General features: G+C 37.0%; 1 protein-coding gene across 1 annotated transcript in view; it reads right to left on the bottom strand.

The window, feature by feature from the left end:
• Nucleotides 1-12,144, bottom strand: part of PAG1 (phosphoprotein membrane anchor with glycosphingolipid microdomains 1) — a 33,215-nt gene extending 21,071 nt beyond the window's left edge. Inside the window, exons 1-4 of the mRNA XM_044657936.1 lie at nt 11,987-12,144; nt 10,054-10,105; nt 3,655-3,751; nt 1,583-2,193 (exon numbers count right to left, since the gene is read on the bottom strand). Coding sequence (XP_044513871.1) covers nt 1,583-2,193; nt 3,655-3,751; nt 10,054-10,105; nt 11,987-12,111 — 885 coding nt within the window. The 5' untranslated portion in view covers nt 12,112-12,144. The remainder of the gene's footprint in view (nt 1-1,582; nt 2,194-3,654; nt 3,752-10,053; nt 10,106-11,986) is intronic.
• Between the last annotated feature and the right edge of the window lie 1,562 nt (nt 12,145-13,706).

Raw genomic sequence — 13,706 nt, 5'->3', positions numbered from 1 at the left:
AAACCAGCAGATCTAAAGACTTTTCTTCATTTTATTGAATGCACTAAATTATTAGTTCTAGAACTCTTTAGAAATTGTTGGAGTTACATCAATACTTCAAATAGTCTTATTTTGGCCAGTGTAGACATTTTCTGTTGCAATGAAGACAACAACTCATCTGTGTCTCAACCTATCCATGTCTCCCATGTGTTTTCAAGGCTTTAAGAATTTACCTGAGCATCTCCTTCAGCCTCCTCTCCCTCTGATTGGAAGGTTGGAAGGTAGAACAACAAATTCTTCTCAATTCCTTTTATTTTAACTAGTAGGCAAAAACTGGACTTTCTGGCTCACTCTTTTCTGCATCTGATGCTCTGATTTCAACTCTACTGCACAAATGACCCCAAATTGGGTAGTCTCTGTTCTCCCTTCTCTTCCCTTCTACCCCACTTTCTCTTTACAGGGCAGGAACTTTCTTTTTAATTATATTCCCAGTACTTAGCACAGTGCCTGGCACATAGTAGGTGCTTTATGTTTACCGGATTGGATTGAAGAACCCAACTGACCTTAGATAAGCTACTCATTGGACAAGAGCTATACAGTCATGGACTCATACTAGAAGGCTTACCAGTTGGGATGGACTTATCAAAGCTTATAGTCACCTCAAACCCCCTTCCAATTCACATCACACTGAGGCTCCACAGTGAGAATTATCTTAGTGGAAAAATGATTAAGTTTTTATACTTTTGTTAACATAAAGAGGCAACGTTGTATAATAGCTACTATAGCTATTACTCATCGTTATAGTACTTCAAGATTTGCAAAGGTATAGAAATGTACAAAAAGAGAACTGATTGGGGATCTAGAAGAGAACTGGGTTCAAATCCTACCTCTGACCTATGTGACGATGGGTAATCACTTAGTCTCTTAGATCCTCAGTTTTCTCATCTGTAAAATGGGGAATAGTAATATCTATAGCAGCCACCTCTCACCACTGTTCTGAGGCTCAGATGTGATGATGCATGTCAAGTGTTTTGAAAAATTTCATGTTTCATATATATAATTTCATCTATTATTATTGTTAACATATTTTGATAGGCATGTGTAGTTTACTTATAGGATATGCATCATGGGATTGTTATGCTTGTGTCTGTCTGTCCCTGAAAAGTCTGAGGGACAAAATGTGATTATCCTTGTGGAGCTCAGGGCAGATCATTGGGATACTCCCTGGTCTTTTAACCTTGGGCAAATAAACTCACTTCTTTACTTCTGTTTCTTCATCTCTAAGATGGGAAAAATAATATTTTCCCCTAGCCCGGTGTGATGAGAAAATTGGACCAGAACCAACAACAACAACAAAAAAAGGTTTTGATAGAGGTGCTTTATAAACAAAATTTATCATTCTGGTAATGTGAGAGGAAAAAAATCTACTTCATCATAACAACCTTCATCATTCAAATAGCATGAACTTTTAGGGAGCAATTTCCCAAAGGGATATGCAAGCTGAAAGCCCCCAGTGGTGTTACCCAAGTTTGGGTCAACTCTGCACACTTAAATAATTTTTTTTCCTTTTTGAGCTATATAAGAATATGAAGAGTCTGCTTACCTTGTTGATCTGACTCTCTGTGCTCTCCGTGGCCCCTGTATTTGCTGCCTCCCCTTCTACTTTATCCTGTACATTTTCATTCTCATCAAGGAGTTTTACAGGGACAGGTGGCGGTGCTTCTTCCTCCACATCTAAAGAATTTCCAAGGATACTCTCTGCATTGACACTCTGTCGACTTTTTTTATTTCGGTCCACAGAGGCATATTCTGCAGACTCAACTTTGTTCATGGGTTTAGAGTCCTGAATCTCTTTAAAGGCAGTTACAGAATTTGGTCTTCCATTTTGGCTTTTTTCTAGGTTGGCCGCTGTTCCCACTTCCTTTATTTCCTTCACGGTTTCATACAGACAATCTTCTACCATGTTTTCTTGTGAGGAACTATCTTTGAGAACTTCATATGGTCCCTCCATCCCAAGACCCTGGTCGTTGTCCACATTTCTTGTGGTAAGAATGGTATCCAAGGTGTCGTTGGGAGGAATTCTGGGTAATTCCCGGCTCTGATGACATTTTGATGACTTTCCTGAACTGTCCTGGGAATCCAACAGGTCAGAAACAGAAGTCTGTACTTCTTCATAATGTTGCATGCATGTCACGGTACTGTCTTCTGAAAGAACTGTAATAGCAACAGGAGAGGAAAGAAAGAATTAAAGCAAGAGATTCGATCACCCCTAAAGCATTAAACTGTGAGATTTACTATGCAGTAACATGAGGAAAAATCATAATGATTCATCTTCTTTGACTTTAAACAGAAAATTATAGACATGACTATGGACTAAGGATTCTTATTATTTTACTCATAATCTGGAGAGAAATGAACTAGTATCTCTTTTGAATTTAAATTGTAGCACTTTAATAAATCTACTTAGTTGTAATAACTTCACCCTTTCTGACTTTGGGTTTTAAATTAATTTCTTCGAGAGAACTTAAATTTTATCTCCAGTGCTACTTCACTCTGAAAAAGGGATGCGATTTGCGTTAGAAGAATATTCCTTCACTGCATTACACATGGACTTATATGCCTTTCATTCCAAATAGCACCGATCTATTTCCATATTTCACTGTGGCTATACCAAAAACTCACAAAGCCACCTTTTGTGTCATTTATGGGAAAAATAAGGATTCTTATTTGAATCCCCAGTCAGCTGCCACTTAGTTCTTCATTTGCTAACTCTACTGGTCCCTTGAGGTTATTAGGGATAAAACAACCAATGGCAATTTTCGGTTGTTATATATAAGGTGACTTCCTTCATGTTACCTAGGCAGAATACCAAATATTTTGGTATGGAAATTATGGAATTATTTGTGATCAACTATACATTGGTAGAGGCACTATTATGATCGATACAGCCAGCTCACCAACGCTAGAAGCGATGCCACTCATAAGTGTAGGGCTTTTAAAACTTTCTTTTTTTTTTCTTTACGTTTTTCCCTCTTTTTTTTTAGATTGTTTCCCATCCCAGCATGTCAGTCCTGATAAGATTTGAATTCTAAAATCTCAGATTGCCAATGAATTGTTAATGCTGTAAGGTCTCATGTAAGCTATTTAACCAATGTTTTTCATTTTATTGGGAATGTCTTTATAAACTATGTTGGTATGGACCAGGTAACTAGTTTTGAAATTTTTTTCAATATGAAATACTACATGTATTTTAAGTGCTTAGATTACACCAAAGTTGGAAGATATTGCAAATATTTATCCTCTAGCTCTAACAACTTCAGTGAGGATCATTATGTACCTAATTCAGTTCAACAAACATTTATTAAGGGCCTTCTATATGATAAGCACTGTGTTAGCTGCCAAGAGGTGTAAGATAAAGGTAATTCAGATTACATTGTCAGAGAAAGTAAATGATAACTTGGAGCCATAGAACCAAGGAATATCACAGCCAGAAGGAAACTTAATAGCTGCAATTCAATGAGACTGACTTCATAAAACGGGCTCTCAAAATGAATAAACTGACAGAAGCTAAATTTAAACTCTATGACTTAAGCCTCTGAACATTCATTCAGTTCAGAACATGAGAAGGTGTGAATGGTAAGATTTTTACATATTGGAAAGCTCAGTGGAACTTACTGTCTCCATTGGTAAGGCCCCCGTTTTGTTCACTGCTAGCAGGGAGTTCAGTACCCAGACTGGTGACCGAATGGCTGAACATCTCCTTATCTGAAGGCTGCACGAAAATGAACACAGAACATAACTAAGAAATACATTCTGTTATGAAACAAAGGAGAGAACATTATTTTAAAAAAAACCCAACCTATATGAAATAATAGAAAATTACATCTAGAAGATGTTGGAGTAAAGGTTGAAACCCAGCTGAATTCTCCCAACATTCCCCTCCAAACAAGTTTAAAATAATGCCTCAAATACAATTTTGGAGCAGCAGAGCTAAATGAAGGTCAGAAGGAGACATTTTTCCTGCCTAAGACAACTTGGAAGGTGTGCAGGAGAGGTGGGTAGCACTGGGGTAGATGCAGGCCAGAAGAGGAGCAGGAGAACCAGTGGTGGGCTTTGGCAGCAGCCATGGTAGCTGCTTCAGGGTCTCTCAGCCCAGAGGCAGTAATGGGGTCTAACAACTGGTCAGAAAAAGATTACAGAGGGTCTCTTATATGGGAAGATGATCCATGTACCTCCTAAGAACTTCATCTTTATTGGGACAATGAAAGAGTCATAGAGGGCATGGATGTGAATCAATTATGTTGGAAAGAGCTAAAAAAAATGCAGAGATAAAGAGAGAGGGACATATTGGGAGAAGAAAAGAGAAGTAGGATGGGGAAAATTTTCTCACATGAAATAAAAAGGTAAGGAAAAATTTTTATAGAAGAGAAATAAAGAGTGATAGTGGCAAGCAATGCCAGACCCTCACTCTCATTAGAATTTGGTTGAAAAGGGGAAGTGTGTATATATATATATATATACTTTCTCAGGTTTGTTTAAAAATCTGTCTTACCCAACAGAGAAATAGGAAGGGAAAGACATAAGAGATATGGGGGAAGAAGGCTGATAAAAGAGAAGGCATTTTTTCTATATGTGAAAATTTTCCTTATTAATTTGTCATCTGAAAATTTCTCTACTAACACTTTCTGATTTCTTGCATCCATGTGATATGGAGGTAACCATGTGCTCTTTTTAAAAAAAAAATTCTATTTAATTAATTGGTTAGAATGTTTTTCCATGGTTACATGTTTTTCCCCTCCCCTACTCCCACCACCCTCCTGTAGCCAATGAACAATTCTATTGGGTTTTACATGTATCCTTGATCAAGACCTTTTTCTATATTATTATTTGCACTGGAGTGATTATTTAGAGTCTACATCCCCAATCATATCCTAAAGAGGAAGGCATTAAAGGAGGCAGTGGTCAGATGCAGAACAGACTTTTGAGGAGAAATAGGATAAAGAGATAGAGAAGGATAAATACAAGAAAACAGGATGGAGAGAAACTCACAGGAATCATAATTATGAATGTGAATGGGATGAGCTCATCCATGAAAGTGGAAACAGAGCAGAATGGATTAGAAACCAGAATCCAATAATATGTTGTGTACAAAAGAAACACTTGAAACAGAAAGACACATAGAGCTTAAATAAAGGATCAGAGTAGAATGTATTTATACTTCAGCTGAAGGAAAAAAAAGGCAAGGATAGTGATCATGATCTCAGGTAAAGTAAAAACAAAACTAGACCTAATTAATAAGAGATAATAAGGGAAACTATATTTTGTTAAAAGGCACCAGAGACAATGAAGTAATAGCTAAAATTTTTATAGCAAGTTTCTCTGATACAAGTCTCATTTCTCAAATATATAGGGACCTGAGTTAAATTTATAAAAATAAGAGCTATTCCCCAATTCATGTATGGTCAAGGGATATGCACAGACATAAAGGCATATAATTACATGGAAACATGCTCTAAACATTGATTAGAGAAAGGCAATTACAGCAGCTCTGATGTACTAGCTCCTACCTATCAGAAATGATGATTGCTAGAGGGGATAAGGGGAAAAATAGGTATATTAATTGAACTACTATTAAAATAATGAACTGTTCCCACAATTCTGGAGAACAATCTGGAATGATGCCAAAGGGCAACACCACTACAAGGTCTATTCCCCCAAGAGATAAAAGACAAAGGAAAAGGATCTATAGGTACAAAATATTTATAATACCTCTTTTTGTGAAAAAGAATTGAAAGCTGAAAAGTTGTTCATCAATTAGAGTATGGCTGAACAAGTTGTGGTATATGATTTTGAGGACTACTATTATGCTATGGGAAATGAAAAGAGAATGGTTTCAGAAAAATGTGGCAAGACTTATTTGAACCAGGACAGCAAGGCAATAGAGCATATTGATTGACCAGCCTGGAGTCAGGAGGATCTGGGTTCAAATTTGACCTCACATACATCCTAGCTGTGTGACCTTGGGCAAGTCACTTAATCCCAATTACCAAACCCTTGCCCCTCTTCTTTCTTAAAATTGATATTGGGACAGAAGGTAAGAGTTTAAAAAAAAAAAAAAACAAAGACATATGAATTCATGCAATGTGAAGTGAGAAGAGGCAGGAATCATGCACAATTATAGCAATGTTGTAATATGATGAACTGTGAAAAATCTAGCTACTATGATCAATACAATGATCCAATATAATTTACTCATGATGAAAAAATGCTATTCATCTCCAGAGACAGAACTGATGAACTCTGCGTGCAAATTGAAGTATGATTTTTCTTGCTTACTTTATTTTATTTTTGTGTGTGATATGGTTAATATGCAAATACATTTTGCATGATTTCATATACATAGGTGATATCATATTGTTTGCCTTTTCAATGAGTGGGAGGCAGGGAGAGAATTTGAAACTCAAAATCTAAAAAGGAAAAAATCTCAAAAAAATAACAAATTAAAAGAAAAGTTACCCCAAAAAAGGAAAAGAAAATTATATCCTTTAAAAACTGTTCAATATTAACTGAATCAACTGGAATTCTCTTTCAAAGTATCTGATTAATCCTTTTTGCTTCTAGGCAGAAACATTTATGTCATTTAGATCTAATATAGTCCAAAAGATTCTCAGAGAAGAGCCCATGATCTTATCTAAATTATTATGGTAAACCAAAAAAAGTCCTAAAATTTAGCTCTCCGATTAATTAATCAACAAGTTTTTATTTATCACTTTGCTTTTCTTTCATCCCTTCCACAGAAGGCTACTCAGAACCTACTTGGGTTTCCTAGGGGAAACAAATTCTGTGGTTTGGGGGAGAAGGGATGTTAGGCTGAAGATGGGAGAGGATTTGCCCCCCTCCTCTAGTCCTGAGGTCCAGCACCCATCTGGGCTTCTTGGCTCCTCACATTGCTTACATAAGATAGGAGTCATCAATTCTATCCCTTCCAGACAGATGGAGAACCACTAAGCTTCATCATTCCCCTATCTTCTATACATTCTACATCAATGCACAGTTCCCTGACCTATCTGCCTGACCTGACCTATGAAAGATCCCTGCACTTTGCTCAGTCACAGCAACCCAAGGAGACTTTCAGGATTTTCTATCTATCTTCCTTTTCTGTGTTGTCTTTCCCAGTTAGGGTGTCAGCTTCTGGAGAGCTGAGTCTGTCTCCAATTTTCTCTTTAAATCCCCAGCCCGTACCACGGTGCTTGGCACATAGTAACAACTTAGAGAATGTTCACTTCACTCATTCCTTTGTGTGCCAGACACTTTGATAAGTGCTTGAGATACAAATAAAAAGCAAAACCATTCCCTGATGTCAAGGAGCTTGGATTCTAAATCTTACTTATTCTCAAGAACACATAAAATAAGGATAAATGGGACATCTGAAAGTAAGAATGACCTTCCAGGATCCCTGTGCTAGTTTACACAGGATAGTCAGCCTCCTTCTACATTATATATGTGGCAAAGTGACTGTGAGCGAATTTTGTTTAAAACTGTGTTTAGAGAGAATTTACCTATAGTATATGATTATAATCAGGAAAGTAACTAATTGGCAGTAGTGTATCTCTGTTTAAATTACCTCAGTAGTAAAGTTAAGCAATTTACAAGTCAAAACAAAGCTGTCAACACTGAAAGCATTTCCTTAAAAAATCATGCTGTCTCCCTTCTGCTCCACATTCCAAATATCAGTATAAAATGATCAGAACGAAAAATCCCATATTCTAATTTGTCCACATGATAATTTGCCTTCCTACTCTTAATGAGGTGAATTGTCTGATCCTTCTCTTTTTTTTTGCCTCTTCCTGTCTTGTAATATATGACATATAAGATAAGAGAAAATCTTGGTATAATGCCCTAAGTCTTTCCTAAAAGGTCTGCCGTAAGAGGCAAGGAACTGTTGGTATATTTGGGTGCATAACTATCTTCACATGATAAGCCCCACAGTCTATTGGGGGAAGCAGCATGCAAATAACTATGGGCAAAGGAGATATGTACAGGACAAATGAGAGATTATCAACAGAAGGAAGGCAATGTTCCAGCCACTCTGTTTTAATTATGGCTGTGGCCCAATAAAGTGTTTGTGAGTGAGTGTGTACTGTGTGTGTTGGGAGCTGGGGGACAGGAGAACTGTCTTCTAGCATTTAAAATTGTTCCTGTGGAGCAATTGTCTGTTTGACCTGAAAAGACAGACAGAGCTAATGACAATGTGGGATCCTTTCAGAGGGGTGGTTCATCTTGGATATAAAGGGGAAAAAAAGAAAACAAAATGAAAAACAACTTTGAACTTCTTGACATTTAGGCTGTCTGGAGAAACAGCAGATTTTTCCTTGATAAGGTGAAGTCTTTCAAAGGAGTGTTTGATGATCACTTTGTCAAATTAAAATAGAAATAGATCCCTTCTGATTATATATTAGCTCAGAAAAATCACAGATTAACATTATCTATGTTGATTATTTTTATTTATTTTATTAAGCCTTTGCCAATTACATTTAACCTGATTCTGGCTGACTGCGGATTACTTCCACAGTAGACGTAATTCCTGTTTAGCTACAGCCTTCCAACACTAATGTTATGTTTCTGTAAGCTGGGGACTGATTCTATTTGGAAAAAATATAATCTACTGTAAAGGTCTCTTGGATAAATTCTGAAGGATTTAAGGGTCTGATTTGCCAGGTACAGAACTTGTTTGCATGTTATCTCCCCCATTAGGCTGTGAGCTCTTTGAAGGTGGGTTCTTTTATTTATCTTTCTTTGCACCCCCCTTGCATAGTAGAGTGCCCAGTACATAGTAGGCACTTAATAAATGCTTACTGGATTAACTTCACAAAAACTGTTGCTATTAAACAAAATATATTCTCTTTTATTCGCCAAACCCCCTTAGCCTCCTTTTTCAGACCAAGTACCTATTTCCATGAAAGAGAATCTTTAAACTTCAAACCCTTTTTTATACAAGCCCAGGTCTGGACCAACTCTGGGAAAAGTGGATTCAAAGTAGGAAGATTATGGGAGGTATTCTCTAGCATAACATTGTGAAAAGAGTATTATTCTCTACCATCCCTAACATGAGGGTTTAAATTTACTTTAAGAAGGGGTAGCTAGGTGGTGGTTCAGTGGATAGAGAGCCAGGATGTCCTGGGTTCAAATAAGATTCCAGACATTTTCTAGCTGCGGGACCACAGGCATGTTAGTCCACCCCAATTACTTAGCACTTCTGCTTTTCTGCCTTGAAACAGATTCTAAGACAGAGAGTAAGGATTTTTTAAAACAAAAATAAAATAAATTCACTCTAGGATGATCTCAAATTCTCTGGAGTCATCCTTTGGCACATTTCCCTTGAGGGAAATATCTGGAGGCAGGGAGAACCTTAGGCAAGGCTGCCACCTCCCTAGGGCTGGCTGCTACTATTCAAATGACATATGCCAGTCTCTTGAGGCCAGTCAGAATAATAGGCCTCTAGGGCTGAGGGGCTTGGAAGGGTGAGCAAAGTGCATGCACAAGGGCAGAACTCCCATAGACTTTGCTAGAAGCCAAGTCCCTTGTGCTATTAGCTTAATGGTGTTTATGGGTGATGGGAATAGGGTTAGCAGAAGCCCTAACATCTATCTTTTTGTCAAATGACGCCTTCTCAAACGGGGAAAGAGGAAGGAGGGAATTAACTGGATGTTTTTAAATGTAATTTTATTGTAACAAACAAATAAATAAAATTAAAAAAATTAAATGCTGCTATTAAAAAATTAAAATTCAAGAATACTTAAATACCCCCTAGGCTGGGCATTGATAATCAAATTCATGTGGTTACATGAAATCCTGCCACTGATTTCCACATTACTAGGCTAACAACCCAAGCATCCAGTTCATGATACTGAACTTTTCCAGAAATAAACTCCCATAAAACCTAACCCAACGGACAATGAATGCCGGAGGCAGAGCTGATTTTAGGCATCCTTCCTGACTTCCTTCCGGCTTTGGGCATGTAGAAACATGCAAAAATATACAACTGCTTTGAAAAAGAAGAAATCAGAGGCTTACCACATTCATCAAGTTCTCATGGTCACCATTTTGTTGTTTTGGTTTCTTTTCTCTGAAATTTCAAATAGGAACTTTTAGTGACATTCCATATTTATATACACAGAGATCTAAAAATATGGTACTTCATACACTTTGCTCCCTAAGGATTCAGAAGATCTTGCTTTAATTCTTAATTAAAATCTATGTCTTTCATTTCCAGAATTGACTGCTTCCCAAGGAAAAAGGGATAGGCTGATAATTATGTTATAAATTGTATCATTTCATTTGTTGGAGGGAAGTTCAATGACACAACAAAAGAGTAACAGCAGGTCCCTGCAAATCTTTTTGGCCAGTCTTTATAGATGAAGTCAATAGTGGTGGTGGTGGTGGTGGTGTCAAAAGAAAGCCTTCGCAGTTGGTGCCAGAAGAAAAAGTTACTGAGCCTGAAATAACTAGGTAATTTAAGCCAAAGTGTGTGAGAATAGAAAAATTATACATATGCATGTATGTATATATATAAATGTATGTATACATATATGACTGTTGTATATGACAATATATAGGCAACTAGATATATCACATAGGTATAGGTAAAGCACTAAACCTATGATTTCACTGGTGAAGGGAATACCAGTAAAAGGGAACCCCTACCAGCACAAATTGGCAAATTCCCTGTACCATATAGCCTTAAACATGGAGATACTTGGTATAAGGAATGCAGATAATTTCCTTCTCTTCAGTTTGCTTCAAAATAGAAAGCCTTTGCTGGAAAACTCATCACTTTGGGATATTTGTATAAATATTTGGATTTTGGATAATTTGGATAAGTAACCAGAAAAGAATTTGAATAAATAACCATGGAAGAAATCTGAATCTCTAGGCAACTGGAGAATGCTATGTGCTCTCAGGTCTTTTCAGGGGGCCACCCATCTACGTTGCTCAGAGGTGAGGTGCAAAAGGATTCTGTTGTATTGCTCTGAATCAGGATGTTGGATTGCCACAAGATATCTGTAAGGGAAGAGTGACACCTAATGGGAGGCAAACTTATTACCAAAAACTACTCTTTCAGATGGAGTCAAACATGCCCTCAAGCTTCTTCTACTCCATCCCTAGTAAGAAGTCTGATTCTGTAGTCCCAAAGAGATAGGGAAGGAACTAGAATTCCTCTCTGGTTCAGAGAGGTCCAGTTTTGCAGCTTTCTTCAGGTCTGTGTAGAACAGAAGAGTAGCACTTGGATGTCATTTGTTAGATTTTTTGTCCAAGATTGAGTGAAACAAGATTTCCCCCCTCATTTTGAGTCTTTCTAGAAGAGCTGATGTGTATAGAATAACTGTGATTTCCATGGTTTCATTGATATAAAATTTCTCAATAAAGTAAGTGTGTTGTTATATACATTGAAGTGAAGATGGCTTTCTTTTCATTAAAAAAAAATTTATGACTGTGCTTTAGGAAATACATTCACTAATTGAGGTTCTGACATTCCAGAATGTTATTCTGTCTCGAAGGTGACTATTCTGCCTAGAAATATTCATGCTTCTGTTAGAATTAAAAGTTCAACAGTCAAAAAACAGTTATTAAACACTAAATTGTGCAATGAACTATGATTCTCTAGGTTGTCACCTTAATTCATACAATACTTTTTTGGAGATTTCAAAATCTCCAAACCCACTTGAAAATAACAAGATATCTTTCTAAGTATTAGGTTAAATGAATAGTAAATAATTGCATTCAGAAAAGTCTCAAACACACAGGTGTGTGAATGGTTGTCAAAAGAGTTTTAGAATAATGGTTCACTCCACTGAAAAAGGAAATGGGCTCAATATCATTACATCTGAGAGGAAATTGGATTAATTTTAATACACTGGAGCCTCTGCTATCTGAGTTGTATAGCAATAGCTAAAACAAACAATGATATGTTTAGGTTTCAGTAAAATTTTGCTCATCTAAGGTTTACCTTTCACAACTGGAACACAGAAAGATGAGGAAGGTAATGAGCAGGAAAGTTGCAACAGCTGCCAAACTCCCCCAGATGATGATGTGCACCTGTCCACTATGCAGAAGGCTACCTTCCGGTCCCATGATGGTCTCAGGAACTGGTACCAGCAGGGCTGAGTGGTTAGTTCTCCAAGCATTCAGACATCAGCAGCAGAAATGATAAATTTCTCTGGAATGAAAAGTTTTTAGGGAAACTATATTAAATGTAGTTCCAGAATCTAGCAATTAAGGTTCGTGTCTGGTTAAGACCCCCTAGAGCAGGGGTTGGCAACCTTTTTGGCCATGAGAGCAATAAACGCCACATTTTCTAAAATGTAATTTCGTGAGAGCTGTACAGTGCTCACAGTGGATGCTCCTGTAACAGTGCCTGAAAAAAAAATGGACTTTATGGCTCCTGCAGAAAGAGCCATATCTGAGGGGGCAGCTGGGTAGCTCAGTGGATTGAGAGCCAGGCCTAGAGACAGGAGGTCCTAGGTTCAAATCCGGCCTCAGACACTTCCCAGCTGTGTGACCCTGGGCAAGTCACTTGACCCCCATTGCCTACCCTTACCAATCTTCTACCTATAAGTCAATACATAGAAGTTAAGGGTTTAAAATTAAAAAAAAAAAAAAAAAAAGAAAGAGCCATACGTTGCCGACCCCTGCCCTAGAGAATAATCTACTTTAGGTAATGGAAAGATGGTAATTTCTGTGTACAATACAGAGTAAGATTTCATTTGAAGGTGAATATTACAGGACAAACTAATTCTTTAAAGTCTACTACAAATATGAACACCAGCAAGTCTACAGTTTACTCACGGTAAAATTCTAAATTTTCCTTGATTCAGAGAAGGAAACATTTAATACATTTTTTCTAAGATGTATTATTTACTCTCGCACAATTCTTCCCCCACCTGCAATGATCTTGACTTTCTCGCTCTCCCCCAAGAAAGGTGTATAGGGAGTAAAATAAATGATTTCTTTTTTATTTTAATTCTTTGTCTACATGATTACTTGTATCGTTTCTATCAGAATAAAATAAGTGGTACTAGAAGGAACAATGAGTGATGATTCCTGTCTAAACTCTAAAAAAGCAAGGAAAAAAAAAAGACTCCCTACTGATTGTTAGGTTCCCCAAAAGGTCTTAGACTCTGTCTATGCGACTAATATCTCATTAATTGCATTAAGCTCAGAAGATTAGAAAAACTTCATCCACAGCAGTGGGGAATTTTGTTTTAACCATCTACATTAACAAAACTGAATGGATGAAAAATAGATATTATCTACTCTGATGTTCAGCTGGATGGAAAGCTTACTGGATTAGTCCACCAATATTTACATTTCGAGCATATGCTGTTGGCAATGCAGAATTGAATAGGAATTTCATTTCATATATCATTTGCACTTTATGATTGCTGATGTCTCATTTAACTCAAATTTCTTTGACACTGAGATCACTTTACTTTTCTTGGCCTCATTTCCTCATCTGTAACATCGGAAGGTCAGACAAGATGCATACAGAAGCTCTATCCAAACTCCAAACCAATGGTCTTGGAAGATTTTGTAGAGTATTTTATGTAAATATTAACCCTGGAAAAACTAGTTTTACTCAACCTAAAATTCCAAATTTTCTTTGTGTTAGAGAAGAAAAAATCAAAAGCATTTTATATATATCAACTCATTTAATTCTCAAAAATCTT

The sequence above is a fragment of the Gracilinanus agilis genome, chromosome 1 (genome assembly GCF_016433145.1).
Source record: "Gracilinanus agilis isolate LMUSP501 chromosome 1, AgileGrace, whole genome shotgun sequence".
In the NCBI taxonomy this organism is placed as follows: Eukaryota; Metazoa; Chordata; class Mammalia; order Didelphimorphia; family Didelphidae; genus Gracilinanus; species Gracilinanus agilis.
Note: the sequence above shows the minus strand (reverse complement) of the source record. Positions and strands in the feature narration are given on the sequence as shown.